This window comes from Thermobia domestica, chromosome 11 (assembly GCF_964235325.1).
Source record: "Thermobia domestica chromosome 11, izTheDome1.hap1.1, whole genome shotgun sequence".
Taxonomy (NCBI): domain Eukaryota; kingdom Metazoa; phylum Arthropoda; class Insecta; order Zygentoma; family Lepismatidae; genus Thermobia; species Thermobia domestica.
Genome location: NC_137464.1, coordinates 216915307 through 216933801, shown reverse-complemented (window position 1 = coordinate 216933801; position 18495 = coordinate 216915307). Strand labels below are relative to the sequence as shown.

The following is an 18495-nucleotide window of genomic DNA, read 5'->3' as shown; positions in this document are numbered from 1 at the left end:
ACGAGGACCGACGGCAGCATTTGTTTGATTTCTGCTATATGTATGATACGTGGCAAGAAACGGATAACACTAACCAATCAGAACCCATAGTTCCTACTTCCGGAAGAATTACTCTCCCGGGCTAGTTTTGATTTTACTACTTCGTAACCCCTATATTCACTATGACCAACTGCTCCATTAAAAATCTACAAGGCTTATATTGTTTAAAATAGCAAAATGGTTCGATAGCGGATAAGGTACAAGTTGTGTTTTGGTTCTTTAGATTTAGTGATATTTTTATACAATATTGGCTAGTATATCATGTTTTCTTTAACCTTAATTATGTACCCAGAAGTATGTGAATTTAGTGCTTTTCCATTCTTCGTATACTTGATGCGGCCGAGGATGATATCAACAGCCGTTTTCGAAAATATATTCGCTGGAAGAAATGAATAAGCATTGTGAGATTAGTCGTATCATTTAGATACTTATTTTATGTTTTGTCTTTTATGCTTATTTAATTCGTCATTTCCTCTTGGAATGAAACACATTTAAGTTTGATTTCGGTATAACTTGATGTTTAGACTCTATCACATTTTTGTCTCTTCTAGGAACATGAAAATTGTTCGAATTACATGGAATGTGAGTTTGAAGGGACTGACTGTACTCATCTTTTGACTCACACTTTGACAAGAATGGGAGTTTGCTGTTCTTTCAACGTTTTGGCTTTAGATGAGCTTTACAACGAAGCAATGTAAGGGAATAAGCTATTTATTATTTTTCATTCATTTATGTATTAATATTATTGAAGTATTGATCTACACATTTCTTTGATAAGTTTCCCACATTATTTTTAGCATATGTGCAATATGTGAATTTAGTTGTTCGGTGTTACGTTTTCTTTCCCGCACAAAGACAACCCATAGTATATGATACTTACTGTATTTCTTACTTGAATACAAGCACCAATCGAAATTAAGTATCCCTAAAAAAAGTATCGGTTTCGATACTTCGTATATACTATAATGTTGATATTAGCATCCCTTTTTTATAAGTTGATTGTAGAAAATTCACATCAGCAAACCAACAGGTCATAATTGGCTCCTAACATGGAACTTAATACTCTAAAGTTCATTTTCTCATTCTTTCAGTTTTGTAGCTCCGAAACTACACGCACACGATAAAGTTGCAGAGAATTTTTCTTCTTGGTTGACTTTTAATACTAAGGGTAAAGATATGCCAAATATACCTCGCGGTCAAGTCGAGGTTTAAGTCGCCGTCGCTATCTTGATGTTTAGGTAACGATGGATGAAGGGCATATACCAAACAGGTCGCGTCCTCGCTGTAAGTTTTCAGTTTAAGGGAAAACATTGCTATGCAGCGTGTGAAATTATTCAGGGATTGATTGATTGATTTTTGAGTTTTACGTCCCGTTCAGCAGCGAGGCTATATGAGACGTGGACCTACTGATTAACGTGGAATCCGAACCACATGAGCTCCCGCCGAAATTATTCAGGGAGTGTATAATAAAATACATATGAGGATTTTGGGTACTTTACAATATTCTGTAGACGACATTCTGAACAAACTAAGATTTTATACCGTTCAGCGCTTCAGGGAGAACCAATGAACACGAGCCATAACAATGCTTCTATTGAAAATTAATACAAAAAAGAAAAAACTAATTCACCATTGTGGTCGAGTTCTAAATCGCGATGTAGCGTATATCTCCGACATGCGCTTATCCATTTGAATCCATGGGTTTGTGGCATCACCGAGGCAGAGACCGCGACCTAAATCTAGACCTCGACCTCGAGGTATCTTCGATATGTCTTTACTCTTACTCTCAAAGTTTTATACTCATTAATCGTTGCTCAATTGCTGCATGTTACAAATGCATGCAAAATTTGAAGTTCCTTGGGACACTATTTAATATTAAGCAATTGAGCTAATTTTTCTTTTGCGTTACTTTGATCTGATATGGAACCATTTTAGGAGATGAGAGTAAAAGAAAACTCGGGAACCGAAAAATAAGGACCACCCTAATATTTATAAAAACAAATAATACATTTCAAAATATAACAAGAAATGAAGCAGTCACGAATGCCCATCCAATGATATGAAAAAAGAAGTCTGGAGTCTCCAATAACTTAACCAACACTCATAGTCAACGTGAATAATAATCCCGTTTCATTTTCTAACAGAATAGTATTTTCTATATTGCTTCTATTTTTTTAATAATTATATTAGATATGCTTATCGTATGATAACCAAATTGAAGTTTGGATCTGATTAGTCTTTTTTATATAAATGTATACGAAAATTACTCCTTTTAATATCAGGCTATGGTTAAGTATACAATCTATTGTTTTTCTGTTTGATTACATTATCATTGATGTGACAACAGAATTTTTGTTGTCTGTCATATATAACACCTCGATCTTTAATTTGTTCTTCTTTATTCATGTCTACTCCATTAATTCTATTTTTATTGATATGTTGTTTTAAGTTAATTATCATGTGTTTAATTTTTTAGTTGATCTCTAAATAAGTTATTTTGGACCAGTAATTAACTGTTCCCAAATCTTTCTGTAACAGATAATGATCATATTCGCGATTAACTATTCTAAAATATTTTATGTGATCTGCATTTAATAATATTGTTAAATATTTGATTTTTTCGGGTAAATCATGAGCAAATAGATTGAAAAGAAGAGTTTCTAGAGGTGAACCTTGAGGTATTCCCTTCCCTGTTTGACCTTGATCAGATTTTACATTGCCGATTTTATTTTCTGTAAAAGTTCTAGTTAATAATTTGATTTCAATCCCTCTAATACATAAATTGATTGTCAATTATTTAATAGCTTATTGGTAAGTAACTTGCGACCAATGAAGTCAAAGGCTTCTAACATATTAATGTATTCTTGTTCAAATAAACCCGACCTCCCACTTTTCTTCAAACAGTCCTGTACTTTAACCCACATTTCGAACTAAATCGTACAAATGTTGATTTTATTACGCTAATAAAGATTTTTTTTTGTAAAAAATTTAGAACCAAACCATTTTAATTTCCTGCGTACAGTTGCCAGAATAAATATTCTAAACCAAGATGGATAGCCCAGGTTTTTAGGAACAAAACCGTACACCTATACCTGTAAATTGGGGCCGCGGTGGCTCAGTGGTAGAGCTTTTACCTCTGGTGCTTCGTGTATCGGGTTCGATCCCAGCCCCCGCCAAGTGAACTTTGTGGTGGACAAATACCGTGTACGTGGGTTTCCTCGGGGTTCTCCCGTTTCCTCCCACTTTCTTTCTTCATTCCACCATTTCATTCATAACTCATCATCACCTTCTCCTTTAGCATAACCGGCATAAACGTGGGACGTAAAACTCAAAGATTTCACTTCATTTTCTACCTGTAAATTACTTTACTGGTACAAAGAACGTCAGATCGGTAAAATGAGTAAGATTGGTTATAGTCGATCTGACTTTGTAGAATCTTTGAAATGTTCATTCTTACTATAATATAAAAGTATAAAAATACTTCAAAATTTTTTAAAGAATACATATGCCAAAGTTATGAGAAACCAATTATTTAATATCTATCAGATCACCGGATTTGTATATCGGAACAACATTCACTTGCTTTAATTTCGAAGAAAGTGTTTCAGTTTTTTAACGAAATGTATTAATTTTTCTCTTTGTTTGAATTATATTTCTTTCTGTAATAATAATAATAATAATAATAATAATAATAATAATAATAATAATAATAATAATAATAATAATAATAATAATAATATGCAATAGCAATAATATGAGAAAATTATTATTTACTCCATCTAGCCAAACACACCAGCCAGATTCAAGTGAGGGAAAACTGAAAGCGAAAGGTTGGTCACTGGTAAATGGATATTCTGCAAATGAAGGTACTATAGGAACTGAGAACGAATACCCCAAGCGTGTGTCTGTTTCTGGGAAGGATAAGGAAGGTCTAAGATTGTTAATGAATCGAACTCGAGAATCACACGTTACTTGCAACTATAATGCAGCGTACAAGGTATGCAAGTTAGCATTATTTCCTTCATAAAAAAGGTAACCAAGGAAGTCTTCTTTCACTTTTTGTGGAGGTTTGTATTCAATTGACCCTCACACCGTGAGTTGAATGCAAATGGAGATAAGGCGAAGATCAGTTGTTGGTATGGGTATAACCAACATACTATCTGTGTGGCAGTTCCGTTACACCGTGAACTTGCGTGACGAGAGTGAACATGGGAACTCCATAGAGCGATATAAGGGCGTGTATGCTCTACGAGTTAAAACTGGGTTCAAAAGCCGCTGCAGCGTGGAGGAAGATATTATAGGCCTTTGGTGAGAGTGTCATGACTATGGGGACAGTGCAGCGGTAGTTTAACAAGTTTAAGGACGGTGACGAAACACTCGAAGACGCACCACGTGCCAATGGATCCCACATGATTTGACTCCAGGCCAGAAGGCAATGTGAGCATACATCTGTGTTTCTTTTGCTGTCTCGTCTGAGGAAGGAGCCATTTCTGGACAGGGTGTTGACATGTGATGAGAAGTGGGTCCTGTACGAACCTTCACGGCACCGCCAACATTGGTTAGCATCCCATAAACAGATTCCAAAACAGCCGAAACCGACACTGCACCAGAAGAAGGTTCTCCTATGTGTTTGGTGGACTGCCCGCGGCATCATGCATCGGGAACTGCTACCAGCAGGTTAGAACATCAATGTAACTGCGTACTGTCAGCAGTTGAGTAGTGTTCAAGAAAAACTCAAAGCTCTGGAGACAGCACTTCTGAATCGCAAAGTGGTAATCCTGTTACAGGACAACGCTAAGCCTCATGTGGCTAGGATGACTGGGGACACCATTCTACGCCTTAGATGAGAAACACTATTGCATCCGCCATACTCCCCAGACATTGCACCATCCGATTATCACCTTAGAGGACGCCAGTTCAAATCCCTAGTAGAGATGCAGAATGTACTAGATACCTCCTTCGCATCACAGTCCACCAAATTCTACCGCAATGGTATCCATGGCCTTCCAGAACGTTCGCAAAAGGTCGTCGATGCTGACAGGGAATATTTTTGATCTTCCATGTACGTCGTAGGTGGCATATCGATGTTCGAAGTTGGTAGGTATAAAAGCTACAGAACTTTCTTGGTTACCTTTATAATACCTTTGTGTTGAATACTACGATCATCATACGGCGTATTTCGAATAAATAGGAATAAAGTTACAAGAGAGATCGAAAGTTTGACTTTAAAAAAGACTATATTTCGATAAAGGGAGTTGATAAACAACTCATTCAATTATGTGGATGATTTTCAATGCACGTGAAGATCATTCTGCAGTTTACAGCGATATTTTGATTTGATATCTCATACTGTGTTGTTAACATTTACTATACTGTTTAGAATTACGTAATTTCGAGAATTTCTTGTAATTAAAACTAAAAAAAGGCAACAATCATTTTAAAATTTTTCCATAAGTGCGTCTTTTTTAACGTTATTGCAATATTTACCCATGTTTTCACATCTCTGAAACGATTTTAGACTTCAATTTGCTGTAAACGGCAGGATTAGTTTGAGTTAGTGGGGTATATGTACATCATGCACATATTAATGCGTTAATTAATTACTAAGACAAGTTTTGTCACTGAATCAGTAGACTGTACACTTTATGGGTCAACTGCCCTTCAACCATCCTGACTTCAAGCGTACAGAAATGTCTCGCCACTACAAAAACACGACTGTAGGCTCGCATGTGGACTTACATCCCCAGAGCCCAATCATAAGTGTCCCACGTAAAATTTGAAATCTAACCAGCCATCCGTAGGCATATTCCCGCATTTGTTGAGCGTCACTATACGGTGGGTAGACACCGCCGGTCACTTGTCATTCAGTGTCTGTCAACTAGTCAGTCAAAAATCCCCGTCACCAGAAGTTCCTCCCAACTTATACTTATTCTGGTCTTCAAAACGACAGGATCTGACTTCCTACGTGAGGTGAGTAACAAAAAGCATAGTTACAAACTTACATTCTCTAGTTATTGGCACAATAGCTTGTCATAATTTGAGTCATCCAGCGCCGACAACTCCTTCAATTCACAACTTTCATGTCCATTGAGGTTGACTGTTTCCTCCTGCAGTCTTCAAAACACAGGTTACTTGATTAATGAACTCAAGTCAATTAAAATGGTCCTTGATACATGAAAGAGAACTTCAGAAGAACGCTGACACAACACTCACAGAATTTGATTTCGTTTCAGACCTTAATTTCCCTCAAAAATCAGTTCCCACAATACTCTATTACTGAGTAAAACTAACTTTGATACGAGTTTTTCTTAAATCAAACCCTCCTCTTTGGGAACAATTATGGCGGAGTTTCTTGGTAATGAGTACCGAAAAGTGAGTTAAAACACCTATTCGCTCGTCACTTGTCGGTTAAGTTATCATTGTTGACTGATTATAAAGTTTATTCTTCGGTAAGAGCAAGTGTTGCTAATTTTAAATTCCATTTGAAACGATAAAAAAAGTATTGAAACATGCTTGAACTTCCTACCGAGAAAATCACAGTGAACATTAAACATAAGCAATAGATCTATGCGCATCGCTATTAGAAGTATGTATGCTACTGCCAGTAGAAGACAAATCATAATAGACACAGTCTTTTATCTAACAGTATATTTATTTTGCATGTGTAGTATGTGAATAGTGTTTCTCCAGAAAACTATTAATGAGAATTTACCCTGAAACATCTCATTTTATTGAGCTTATTTTATCTATAGATTGATATATGTCTTTCTTTAGACATGCTAGAATATATATATCTTTATATCTAAATCAAATTTTTAAAGGTAACTTTGCACAAGGCAGTCGAAGGAACACAAGACGCAGCTATACATCATCACTTTACAGTGCCACTTAATGGAAGAGCTTTCGTGACTGTTTCGCCATCATCAATGACAGCTGAACACAATATTCGAAGTTATCCCATTGAAAAGCGAGGATGTTACTTCCCAGATGAGAAGAGACTATTGTACTTCAGGACGTATACAGAGAACAACTGTAGAACCGAATGTTTGTTCAATGTTACACAAGCTACCTGCACTTGCATGGAATTCTATATGCCACGTAAGTACAAAGTTGTAATTTATTTCTGTGCCCTAACTTGTTGCACACGAATGTTTGGACCATATATAGTGTAACTAAAACGCATGAATAGAGAAGAATAAAGACTATGTTAATAATTGGTTTGTAACTGCTACATGTCCTTATACAAATCCTGCAAATCCTTATTCAACTATCCATCTGGATAAAAACTGTGAATAAAAATTTCTTTTTCTTCAGCAGCATGTATAATTGAATGTCCTGTTTTATCCAACTACAAAGTTATAATATTGTTGTGCAATTTGTAATGGTTATTTCGTTAGTGGTATAGAAAGAATACTGATTGTGTTGGGTTTCAACGAAACACGAGATTGCAGGCTTCTTGTAATTGTTGTACTTTCTAAAAATGGGAAAACGTGCGTCTGTACATCGAATGTTGTCCTTAAAGATAAACACCTTGTCCTTAAAGATACAGAAAGCACCTTGATGTCCTCTACACAGCATTTGAACAATTCTTCTTGGAAAATGTGTTGTCCTAGTGTTTTTCATACCACTTTATGAATTTCTTTCTCTCATGTACTTTTGTTCCATCAGCGCCATAATAATGATTATCCGGTAGTTTTACCATATACGCTTGACTTGTGATAGTATTAAAAAATGTGGAAAATATCCTTTGGTCGCCGGTAAATGGAATAACTTGGGCAATTTACTTAATACGATCGGAATGAAATTTAACGAATCATTAGATGAAAAAATGTTGATTTTCATCCTATTCAAGGTGATGCTCGGTTTTAGTTCATATTCTTCCATAATAGATTTCAATATTAATTGTCCATTATATTCCTTAGAATTGTAAGCCAGATATGTAATGTTCTTAATGTGAGGTCTTCGTTGTAAATGTGAAAGATGAAGGGAAAACATTGATTTCATCTTCTTGGAAAATATGTTCTCGCTGTTCACAAATTTCAGATGAATAATGTATAGCTCTGTCTTCAATACAGTTGTAACGTATCAGTCAATTTAGTCCGTGAATTGTGTGTCCTAACCAAATTTTGTATTCTGAGCTACCTCAATGTCATAGAATACAGGAACCTTCTTTGTAAGCAACAGCAATGGAACTCCAGTTTTCAATTGTGTCGTATCAAGTATCACGTAGCATTGGTGAGACGAGGAAACGTGTTTATGACATACATTACGGAAGTAGTCGGTACAATTATGTTGTCGTTCATCTGTATGTACAAAAAATGTGTAAACATGTGGAATTTCTTTTTATAATATTGCATATCGGGTGTCACTTATGCTATGTTATTGTAAGATAATTTGTTTAGCATGACTTCCCAAAAAGTTTTCAATGACATTCTGAACACCCCATATCAACATTGCTCTTGCTGTATAATGGTCTTCGTCAAATTTCTCACACATTGTCGAACAATTCCTAACGTGTCTATCCTGAAGGTCATATATTTTATGTCACAGTATACAGTAATAATTACACGATAAAACTGATGTTATTGATATCATAATTTTATAGTGAGAGTTGAGATACATCAAAATTAATTGAAATGTGACTTTTGCACAATTAGTTTCGGAACACTCTTTTTTCTTTCATTGCCATGGAATGCTAGGTGCTTGGGATACAGGGGTGTAGCCAGCAGGTTTATGTAGGGGAAGCCCCTCGTTTTTGAGGGGGGCCAGCTACAAAGCCAAAAGAAATTATGTTGGAGCTAGTGTTTTTGAGGCCTGAAAAAACCGGCAAATTTTTGTTTCCTTCTGGGAAACTAAAAAAAACACTGGTTTCTAGCTTATTATTATTATTATTATTATTATTATTATTATTATTATTATTATTATTATTATTATTATTATTATTATTATTATTTGCTTTTTGTCCATAAATTATATTTCAGGTAGTTTTTATCATGTTTAACCAATAATTACTGTTCCGGACCAAACGTTATAGCTTTGTGCATAACTATTTTAGTTTAAGCCCTTGCACACAGAACCTATCTACATAAGGATGATTTTCTTTGAAAGGACCCTGTGTAAGTTCTCGTCAAAAATAAAAGTTCTATTTGCCTCGCTTTTTTGCTGTATTCTTATAGATATAAAGGCAACTCCTCAGGAAAAAAATAACTCGGCGACACTGATAAAGATTTCAAGCAAGTAGAGACAAAATACCGCAAATGTTTATAATGGAGTATATGGGAAACTACCTGTTATATTCGGATTTTTGTAGGTACCGTCCACAACTCTGGGATCAATGATTTGCACTTATGATGTGCATCAGAGTACGGGACAAATAATAGGAAGAAACGAAAGTGGTGTTATGTTTCCTGTGGCTGATACAGGGTGTTGAAATTGGGCACCATCTTGTAGTTTAATAGACTGTATGGGAGAGTATTTGGTGGCTGGGAATTGTATTACGTACCATCAGCGCCTCCGAAATGCAGATCAAGATGATGTGGTGTTTCTCCCGAAGGCAGAGCTATGACCCAAAGGTGCCTGGGCAAGGTGAACCCACGATGGTTTGGCATTGCCTGCCATGAGATGATGATGTCCGAAGGATGGAACCTACAGTTGAACAATGGATCCGGACTTCTGTCCCCACCGGGAAGCGAATCTGGGATCCCTTGATTACAAGGCAAAGAGCTTATCCATTCATCCACCGCGGACACATTCTTACAAATAAGACCATTGGCATATTATGATATTTAATATTACGAAATTGGCAGAAAAGAAAGTGTTTGGGTCTGTTTCACACACACACACAGACACACACATACACAGACGCACAAATAAGGCATCGGAAACATAAAGATCACAAAGTGTGAAATTCTATGGGAATGGATAATATTGTCCTTAGATGTGAATGACAACACCACGATTAGTGGTCAAAATGTACCGCAGATCTCCTTATAACCAAAGTTAAGTCATGCCTGGATCTTCATTACCGTATATGTCCTTAGTGTCGAGAAAAATACCACTTAGGTGCGAAGCTGGAAAATGAACAGTTTCACAACGAGCAACACCAAGATACCAAAGAACAGAAGCCACGTGCGAGAAACATCCGAGAACACGAGCTCCACTGGGGCATTTGAAGTACCATCCAAGAATAGCGTCGGCTCCTGATTTTTCTGGATCATATTCAATGAAAAGTGTGTACTGCAAACTCTGTACATGTCGAGATTGAATTTTAAACCTCAGGATGTGTGGAGTGATATGCAAATGGAACAGTGAAAAACTACCATCAGATTTCATGTGCTCTGCTGCATATGCGTGAGCATTTTGAATTTGATAAATTCCAAGCGTGATTTTGAATAAGTCTTTTACTGTCAATTGAGGGAAGTCAGTAATTGACGATCCGTCACACGGTTCCCAAATCTTTGCTGAGCGTTTGTCAATATCACCGGATGTCTGTAGTTTCTTTTGTAGTTCGTTTGTTAAACGAGAACGTGATAAGGTTTCAATACTTTCGTCAGACTTTTCTGGTGCATCGTTGGTCAATGGAAGCGCAAAATGATTCTCTAAGGCACCTACAATGAGTAAATACTCGCGTAAGTAGGGAAGAGCCGCAATTGGAACCCTATCCCTAAACATCTTGTACTTCATTTTGAGATGGCCATTTTTCGCTTCTACACACCACCTACCCTTTGTGACAATACGGGATTGGTTTGCAGCCAGGCATTCATGCTGCTTCTTTCCCTTTTCTAAAAGATATGGCATTTTCGCAATGATCCCCACCTCCTCCAACACCATCATGGAATCTCGGAATCCCCTATCAACCAAAACACAGTCCTCTGGTTGTAAGAGCTGGTTTAAACCATTTGCTGTGTCGGCGAACATAGAATTTGTAATACTAGCATCATTATTTACACAAACATATGAACCAACAATGTCAACAATGTACCCGCTGGGTGTAACGATCATCATGGGTTTCACTAAAGGACGTCCTTTTTGCACACTATACAGATGCCTTTGCAAAGTGTAGTTCGTAGGTTTTTCGGTGTAAATGTATATTCCGTCAAAGACTAAAACCAGCTTGTCATCCCCTACCCCATAAAGTTTGCGGGCCCAAGCTGAAACCCTGCTCAGAAGAAACGAACGAGATAAATGCTTTGAACCCAAAATGGACGGCACAAACCGCCTCATCAAAGCCTGTCTGACTGATTTCAATGCATTTGACACACTTCCTTGGCATGGATATCCAAATATTGCCCCCAGAAAGTCATTACAAAGATCATGCCTGAGTTTCATTAACAACATACCCAGTCTGGTTTCAACGCTTGTAACACTGCTGTTATGTAAGGTGTCACAGAAGCTGCACAGCACAGTCAACTGTTCATTGTTCAATCCCGTGAACACTACTAACTCTTCTTCAGGAATTTCTGCGAGGTTTATCTTCATGTGCACAGGCACAGTTAACGTATCTTCAACGTTGAGATCCGATCACTGTCTATCCATTTCTGGTTGTTTCTGTACACTTTTCACATAAGAACTTGCCTTTATGTAGCATGTAGTACATAGTACTGATGATGGACCGAAGCACTGGAATGACTTACCTTTGCTCTCACGCATGTAACTAATCGCTTGTAAGAACTCACTTCTACACACCGGGCGCTTTCTTTGCCCTCTAAACCATAGTTCGCACAGGGAACATTGACGATGTTTATCCGTGCTTCCACCGGAAGCCATTTGTCAAACACGCCACCAAATTGTTTTGAAATGAATAATATGGCTTTTGCATTACACGTTTCCACACTGGCGAAACCTAACAGAAAATAACACCAAATAGTACACAACAACAAAGTTTGCATAAATGTCGCGAGAAACAGAACAACAAAAGTCACTGGACGAAAGCATGCAGGAATTGCAACTTCTTGCAGGCACAATGAAGTAGGCATAACACACGAATCGATCACCATCTACTTGCAGTTACTAAAGACGAGTAAGCTACTACAGAAATCAACACCTCCACAATGACGCTTCTAATGTACTTCCCTCGATAGAGGCAGCCTCGCAACAGACAAATAGCGAATATGTAGCAAATGTTTGCATATACACAACCTCAAACGCCCGGATCGGTCAAACAGAACATAATGCCACTGACGTTTTCAACTATTATTTGCCCCTTACCCTGCTGTACATCATAATATGACAATGGTCTTATTTGTCAGAATATGTCCCCAGTGGATGAATGGATAAGCTCTTCGCCTTGCAATCAAAGGATTTCAGGTTAGATTCCCGGTACGGACAGAGGAAGTCCGGGTCCCTTGTTCAACTGTAGGTTCCATCCTTCGGACATCATCATCTCATGGCAGGCAATGCCAAACCATCGTGGGTTCACCTTGCCCAGGCACCTTTGGGTCATAGCTCTGCCTTCGGGAGAAACACCACATCATCTTGATCTGCATTTCGGAGGCGCTGATGGTACGTAATACAATTCCCAGCCACCAAATACTCTCCCATACAGTCTATTAAACTACAAGATGGTGCCCAATTTCAACACCCTGTATCAGCCACAGGAAACATAACACCACTTTCGTTTCTACCTATTATTTGTCCCGTTCTCTGATGCACATCATATGTGCAAATCATTGATCTCAGAGTTGTGGACGGTACCTACAAAAATCCGAATATAACATGTAGTTTGTCATATACTCCATTATAAACATTTGCGGTATTTTGTCCCTACTTTCTTGAAATCGTTATCAGTGTCGTCGAAATATTTTTTTCCTGAGGAGTTGCCTTTATATCTATAGGAATACAGCAAAAAAGCGAGACAAATAGAACTTTTATTTTTGACGAGAACTTACACAGGGTCCTTTCACTTATTTTCTTTATACGAAGATTTCCTGACAAAAATAATTTATTATTATTTGTGACTAAAAAAAACATAAGTATTTTATTAATATCCATGTCTCATTTCCTGTTCTAGGGGCCGTCCACAATTACGTAACGCTATTTTTGACTAATTTTTATTTCCTCCCTCCTGCTTGTCACACTTCGTAACGCAAGGCCGAACCCCTCCCCTTTGTTACGTAACACTTTTTGATCTTTGTTTTTTCATTATTTTGATTATTTTAGGGGTTATTACAATAAAAAAAACTATTTTTAATGGTAGAATTTTTTATTACAAAATGCTTATATTATTGTGAATATATTTGTAGCGTTTTTCGCTAACAAATCAAAGTATTAGAAAATGGTAGACTCGTAATAATCTTTTATCCCCATAAGGTTGTTTAATTAACCAATCCTAATTCTTCAAAACTACTGTCGTTTCCTCAAGGAGATCGCATCCCGACTGATTTCGATTAAATTTTCAACGTAGATGACGTTCGGGCCTGGAATGGTTTTTATAGCTTCACTTTGAAGGTGCACTTTGAAGAGAAAGGGAAGATATACAAAAATGATCGAAAATGACCAATATTAATGTCGAATCATAGTTTTCGGAGTGGCTGATATGAACAGTGCCACTTCCGATGCCGTTTAAATCCAAATTCAGTCCTCATTAGTACTTTTAAGGGGGATGGTGACATGTAAAAATAATTGAAAATTACCGATTAATTGAAGTCCATACTGAAAACGTTTTTCACCGCATTTTTAATCTAATATAAATATTTTTTTAAAAAAAATACTAGTTACAGCATATAAAAAATGTGATGCAGGCCTACTTACAAATCAGTTTAGTACCATTGTTTTATGGTAGTATTCACGTACCTTGTTGAAACGTTTGTCTTCAAAGTGTCAAATATAAATCGCAATAAATTGTGTAATCTGCTGTAAAAAGAAATTAAACCCCATACTGTTTTCCGATAGGTATAAGGAGCAGATACCATACTATTCTTCGATTAGTATGGTAAAATAGTATTTTTCCATATTATTTCACCGTAAATTATTAATTATATGTAAACGTTGTTATTTTTAAGTGACTGAAGCGAGGTAATCTTACAATGATGTTTTAAAAGTTGGTCATTTGGGGGCCAGGAAATCATTTGGGGGGGCCTGGCCCCGATGGGCCCCCCGTGGCTACACCCTTGTTGGGATATGTTGACCAAAATGCATCTACAATAAATAAAATACTTAAAGTGAAAGAAGGAAGTGTATGTTGCGTTGTATAACAAGTTTGAACTTATACTCTAATTGCAATATGATAGCACAACAAACTTCAACTTTTAAGACCTTTTGTCTTCTAGGAAATGGAAGTACTCCATATTGCTCACCATCACAATCTTGTGGATTTAAAGGCAGCATGGGAAAACCAGAAGGAATCCTTGGTGATGGTTTTGGTAAGAACAAATGTTAATGCGTATTATTACAATAAAGATCCTATTTCAACATGGTGAATCTCTATAAATTCAAATGAAGATGATCTTGTTTTTGGAAGCATCACTGGCAAACAGCTGAATCGTTTAAAATAATTTTTGAATATCGTTAGAACCTGCTTGGAACTAGACTTCTGGTATACCACTTTATAAAAATAAATATTCGAACTGGAGGAAGATGGGGGTTTAAAGTTTTTCAAACATTGGACTTGAATCTTGTATATAGTGAGAATATCTGTTATCTAATCCACAGTGCACATATTAAACACTTGCAATATGCACCTGAGAGCATGAAGTGTGTAAGTCCAATTTTGACACGAATGAGTTAAAACTAGTTTTGTATATCATTCTGAGGTCTGCAACGAATGATTGGTTGTATTTAGTTCTATAAGGGTTGTTGACGTAATTAACCAAGTATATAATGTAGTATGTCCAATATGTATTTAGCGCTTCAGTAAGTGTTTTTGCTGTTTTCTGGGAAACAAGGATTTGTGACTTACGCACTTCATACTCTCAGGCACTGGAAAACATTTCCCACATATTCTCTTTAATATTATATCGGATAATGGCAATTTCTAAAACTACAATTCGTTGGTAGTTCACATATAGGGGCTAATGCGCTTCTATATAGACTATATTGAAGTGTTTCCCTGTCTATGACACGCCGTCCTTACAACACAGCCTGTGGCTTTTGCGATCACCAGCACTCTTTGGGATTTCTTGATAGCGCATTTTCTTCTGGAGAAGATTTCTTTGTCGGTATATAAGCTGTATTTTATTCCACTTCTCAATGGATGATTTTCAGAGACAGGAAACTGTGTGTATTTTACAAAAGAAAATGCTACATTTCAAAAGTCTAAGCGCACAGTTATCCATTGAGCTGGCATTGGGATCAGCATTTATACAGAACGGTCGTCCGCCTGGTTTTCGGCCAAAAGCGTAATAAAAGCTACGAAAATTTAAGTCATCATTTTTTACTTTATCAAAGCTTAATACTCAATTCACATAGTAATGTCGAGTGAGCGATAGTAAGTGAAGGCGGATTAGTAGGCAGGTTTTGGTTACGTGACTTACCGTTATATTGAAATGCATAACATTTCTTTGCACTTATTTGCTTACCACACTTTCTGCAATTTACTATTAGATTTATTAAGCCATGGCTCACATACTTTTAAAAGGTTTTCTTGCTTATCACTGCATTGTTTTAAAAACCGTATTACTGTTAACTTACATCCGGAGTAACGTGTGTGTATACCTGCAGCCATGGTCACAATACAAATGCTAATTACTTTCCCACGATTCAATCGTGCTGTAAACTTGTGCCAAGTACTTCCCTTCGCTTGTCAAATACTTCAATGTTTAGAACTGCTTATACAAAAAATAAACACAACTTTAGCTCTTCTTACATATTATCAAGCACACAAGTAGTGATGTGAGGCGGAAAATTTTCCGCGGAAAATTTTCCGCTATATTTTTCCGAAAAATTTTCCGTTCTAAAAAAATATCAGTAATCAAGTAACAATTCCTCAGCAATCATGAAATTGATTGAATTCATGTATAGAAATGTTAAAAACTGAAAGATCGTTTAAAGAATCTGAAAATTTTCATGGCTCAGACAATTTTCAGTACTATGTAGGAACGAGTTAAACAATTGTTCATGAATCGAAATATTTCCTGCCTTATATGGAAAAATTGAAGAATTTTTTATGAGTCGGAAAGTTTTCATCATTTCAAAGCAAGAAGTAAAACAACTGTTTTCTGAATCGGAAAGTTTTATTGCTCTGTAGAAACAAGTGAGAGGAATTTTCATAGATCGGAAAATTTTCATCACGATGTAGAAACAAGTAGAAAACACTTTTCATAGGCCTGACAAATTTGGATATTATGTATAGTGATGTTAGGTGGAAAATTTTCCCCTATATTTAACTGCACATAGAGCTACAAAATTGAATTTCAATAGAGGAAAGTTAGTCAGCAACAAATTATAATTTTCCAATTAGCTTTCGGGAACCGGAAAATTTTGTATTTCAAGTAGGGAAATAAACTTTTACCACAGTTTTTATCTCTCTCTATAGAAGAAATTTTTCACCTCACATCAACGATGTAGGAATAAGTGGACTATCCTTTTACGAATCGGAAAATTTTCCGTTTCAAAATTTTCCGGAAAATTTTAATCACTGTACAGGACAGACAATTTTTCGATTCATGGAAAATTGTTCCACTTGTTCCTACATAGTACTGAAAATTATCTAAACCATGAAAATTTTCAGGTTCTTTAAACGATCTTTCACTTTCTAACATTTCTATATATGAATTCAATCAATTTTATGAATACTGATGAATTGTTACTTGATCATTGATATTTGTTAAGAACGGAAAAATTTCCGAAAAAATATAGAAGAAAATTCTCCACCTCACATCACGGCTAAACAACGATGTAGGAATAAGTGGAGTATATTTTTACGAATCGGAAAATTTTCCGTTTCAAAATTTCCCGGAAAATTTTCATCACTGTAGAGGACACAATTTTTCGATTCATGAAAAATTGTTCCACTTGTTCCTACATAATACTGAAAATTGTCTAAGCCATGAAAGTTTTCAGATTCTTTAAACGATCTTTCACTTTTTAACATTTCTATATATGAATTCAATTAATTTTATGAATACTGACGAATTGTTACTTAATCACTGATATTTGTTAAGAACAGAAAAATTTACGGAAAAATATAGAAGAAAATTTTCCAACTCACATCTTAACTAGACAACTATGCAGGAATAAGTGGAAAATATTTTTATGAATCGGAAAATTTTCCGGAAAATTTTCATCACTGTACAGGACAGACAACTTTTCGATTAATGAAAAATTGTTCCACTAGTTCCTACATCGTACTGAAAATTGTCTGAGCCATGAAAAGTTTCAGATTCTTTCAACGATCTTTAACTTTTTAACGTTTCTATATATGAATTCAATCAATTTTATGAACACTGACGAATTGATACTTGATCACTGATATTTGTTAAGAACGGAAAATTTTCCGGAAAAATATAGAAGGAAATTTTCCACCTCACATCTCGACTAAACAACGATGTAGGAATAAGTGGAGAATGTTTTTATGAATCGGAAAATTTTCCGGGAAAATTTTCCAGAAAATTTTCCGGAAAGTTTTCCGTTTCAAACTTTTCCGGAAAATTTTCATCACTGCACACAAGGGAGCAAATATTATCCATTTCTTCCCGGTAAATTTTCAAAAGTTTGCTAGAAACGTTCGATCGATTTTGGAACTTAACCCTTGCAATCTTTCAGTTGAACATCATTGAAAAGAATTCCGATCCTATCTCTATTTGTGTAGAAAACCAGCGACGATTTGGCAATGCGACTGAACATCTCGTTCTATGCAACTTCGCTTGATTGGTGTCCACTGGTAATTTTGTTACTGTAAGTATCCGAGAAAACATGTTCCTAATAATACGCAGTATTGATACCTAGATCGTTACCAAAGCCACGTACCTTTAATTTTTCATTAGAAAAAATCCAGCCACAGTCATGAAACCACATCGATAACTTTCTGTTCATAGATGAATAAAATTACTTGATCCATTTAAAAAAAACACTTATGTAAGTAATTACTCGAAGCTTTCCCTAATCAATCAGATATATACTCATCTCGTGTACAGTGACAACAAATTTCTACTTATCTTTTGCCAAATGACGCTCGTAAAGCTTTCTGCAGTTGGAGTTTCGTTGCATAGCATGACTGACTTTCAGAATTTGAACAATCGCCCTAAGGAACTGAAATTTTTTTATATACATGTAGAAAACAGACGCGATCTACAACTTCTTTTCTGATGAGTATATGCGTTACCCAGTGCGCGTGTTACTATCACTACTTCAGGAGTTGAAATAGGTCCTACAAAGAGAAAGAAGTCTTTTTGTCCAAAAAGGTAAATTTAAGTACGTTAGCTTTTGAAAGAACACGTTCAGTTATTTCACTGGTAATCATACTTTTTGTATTACTTATTTCCTGGACGCATACTATTTTTCGACAGCACATCAAATAAT

The 18495-nt window shown here is 36.1% G+C and overlaps 1 protein-coding gene across 1 annotated transcript in view; it reads left to right on the top strand.

Moving 5' to 3' along the window:
* Positions 1 to 18495, top strand: part of LOC145665460 (pickpocket protein 28-like) — a 53001-nt gene that overhangs the window by 17322 nt on the left and 17184 nt on the right. The window contains exons 5-8 of the mRNA XM_081732769.1: positions 591 to 733; positions 3823 to 4036; positions 6861 to 7137; positions 14307 to 14399. Coding sequence (XP_081588895.1) covers positions 591 to 733; positions 3823 to 4036; positions 6861 to 7137; positions 14307 to 14399 — 727 coding nt within the window. The remainder of the gene's footprint in view (positions 1 to 590; positions 734 to 3822; positions 4037 to 6860; positions 7138 to 14306; positions 14400 to 18495) is intronic.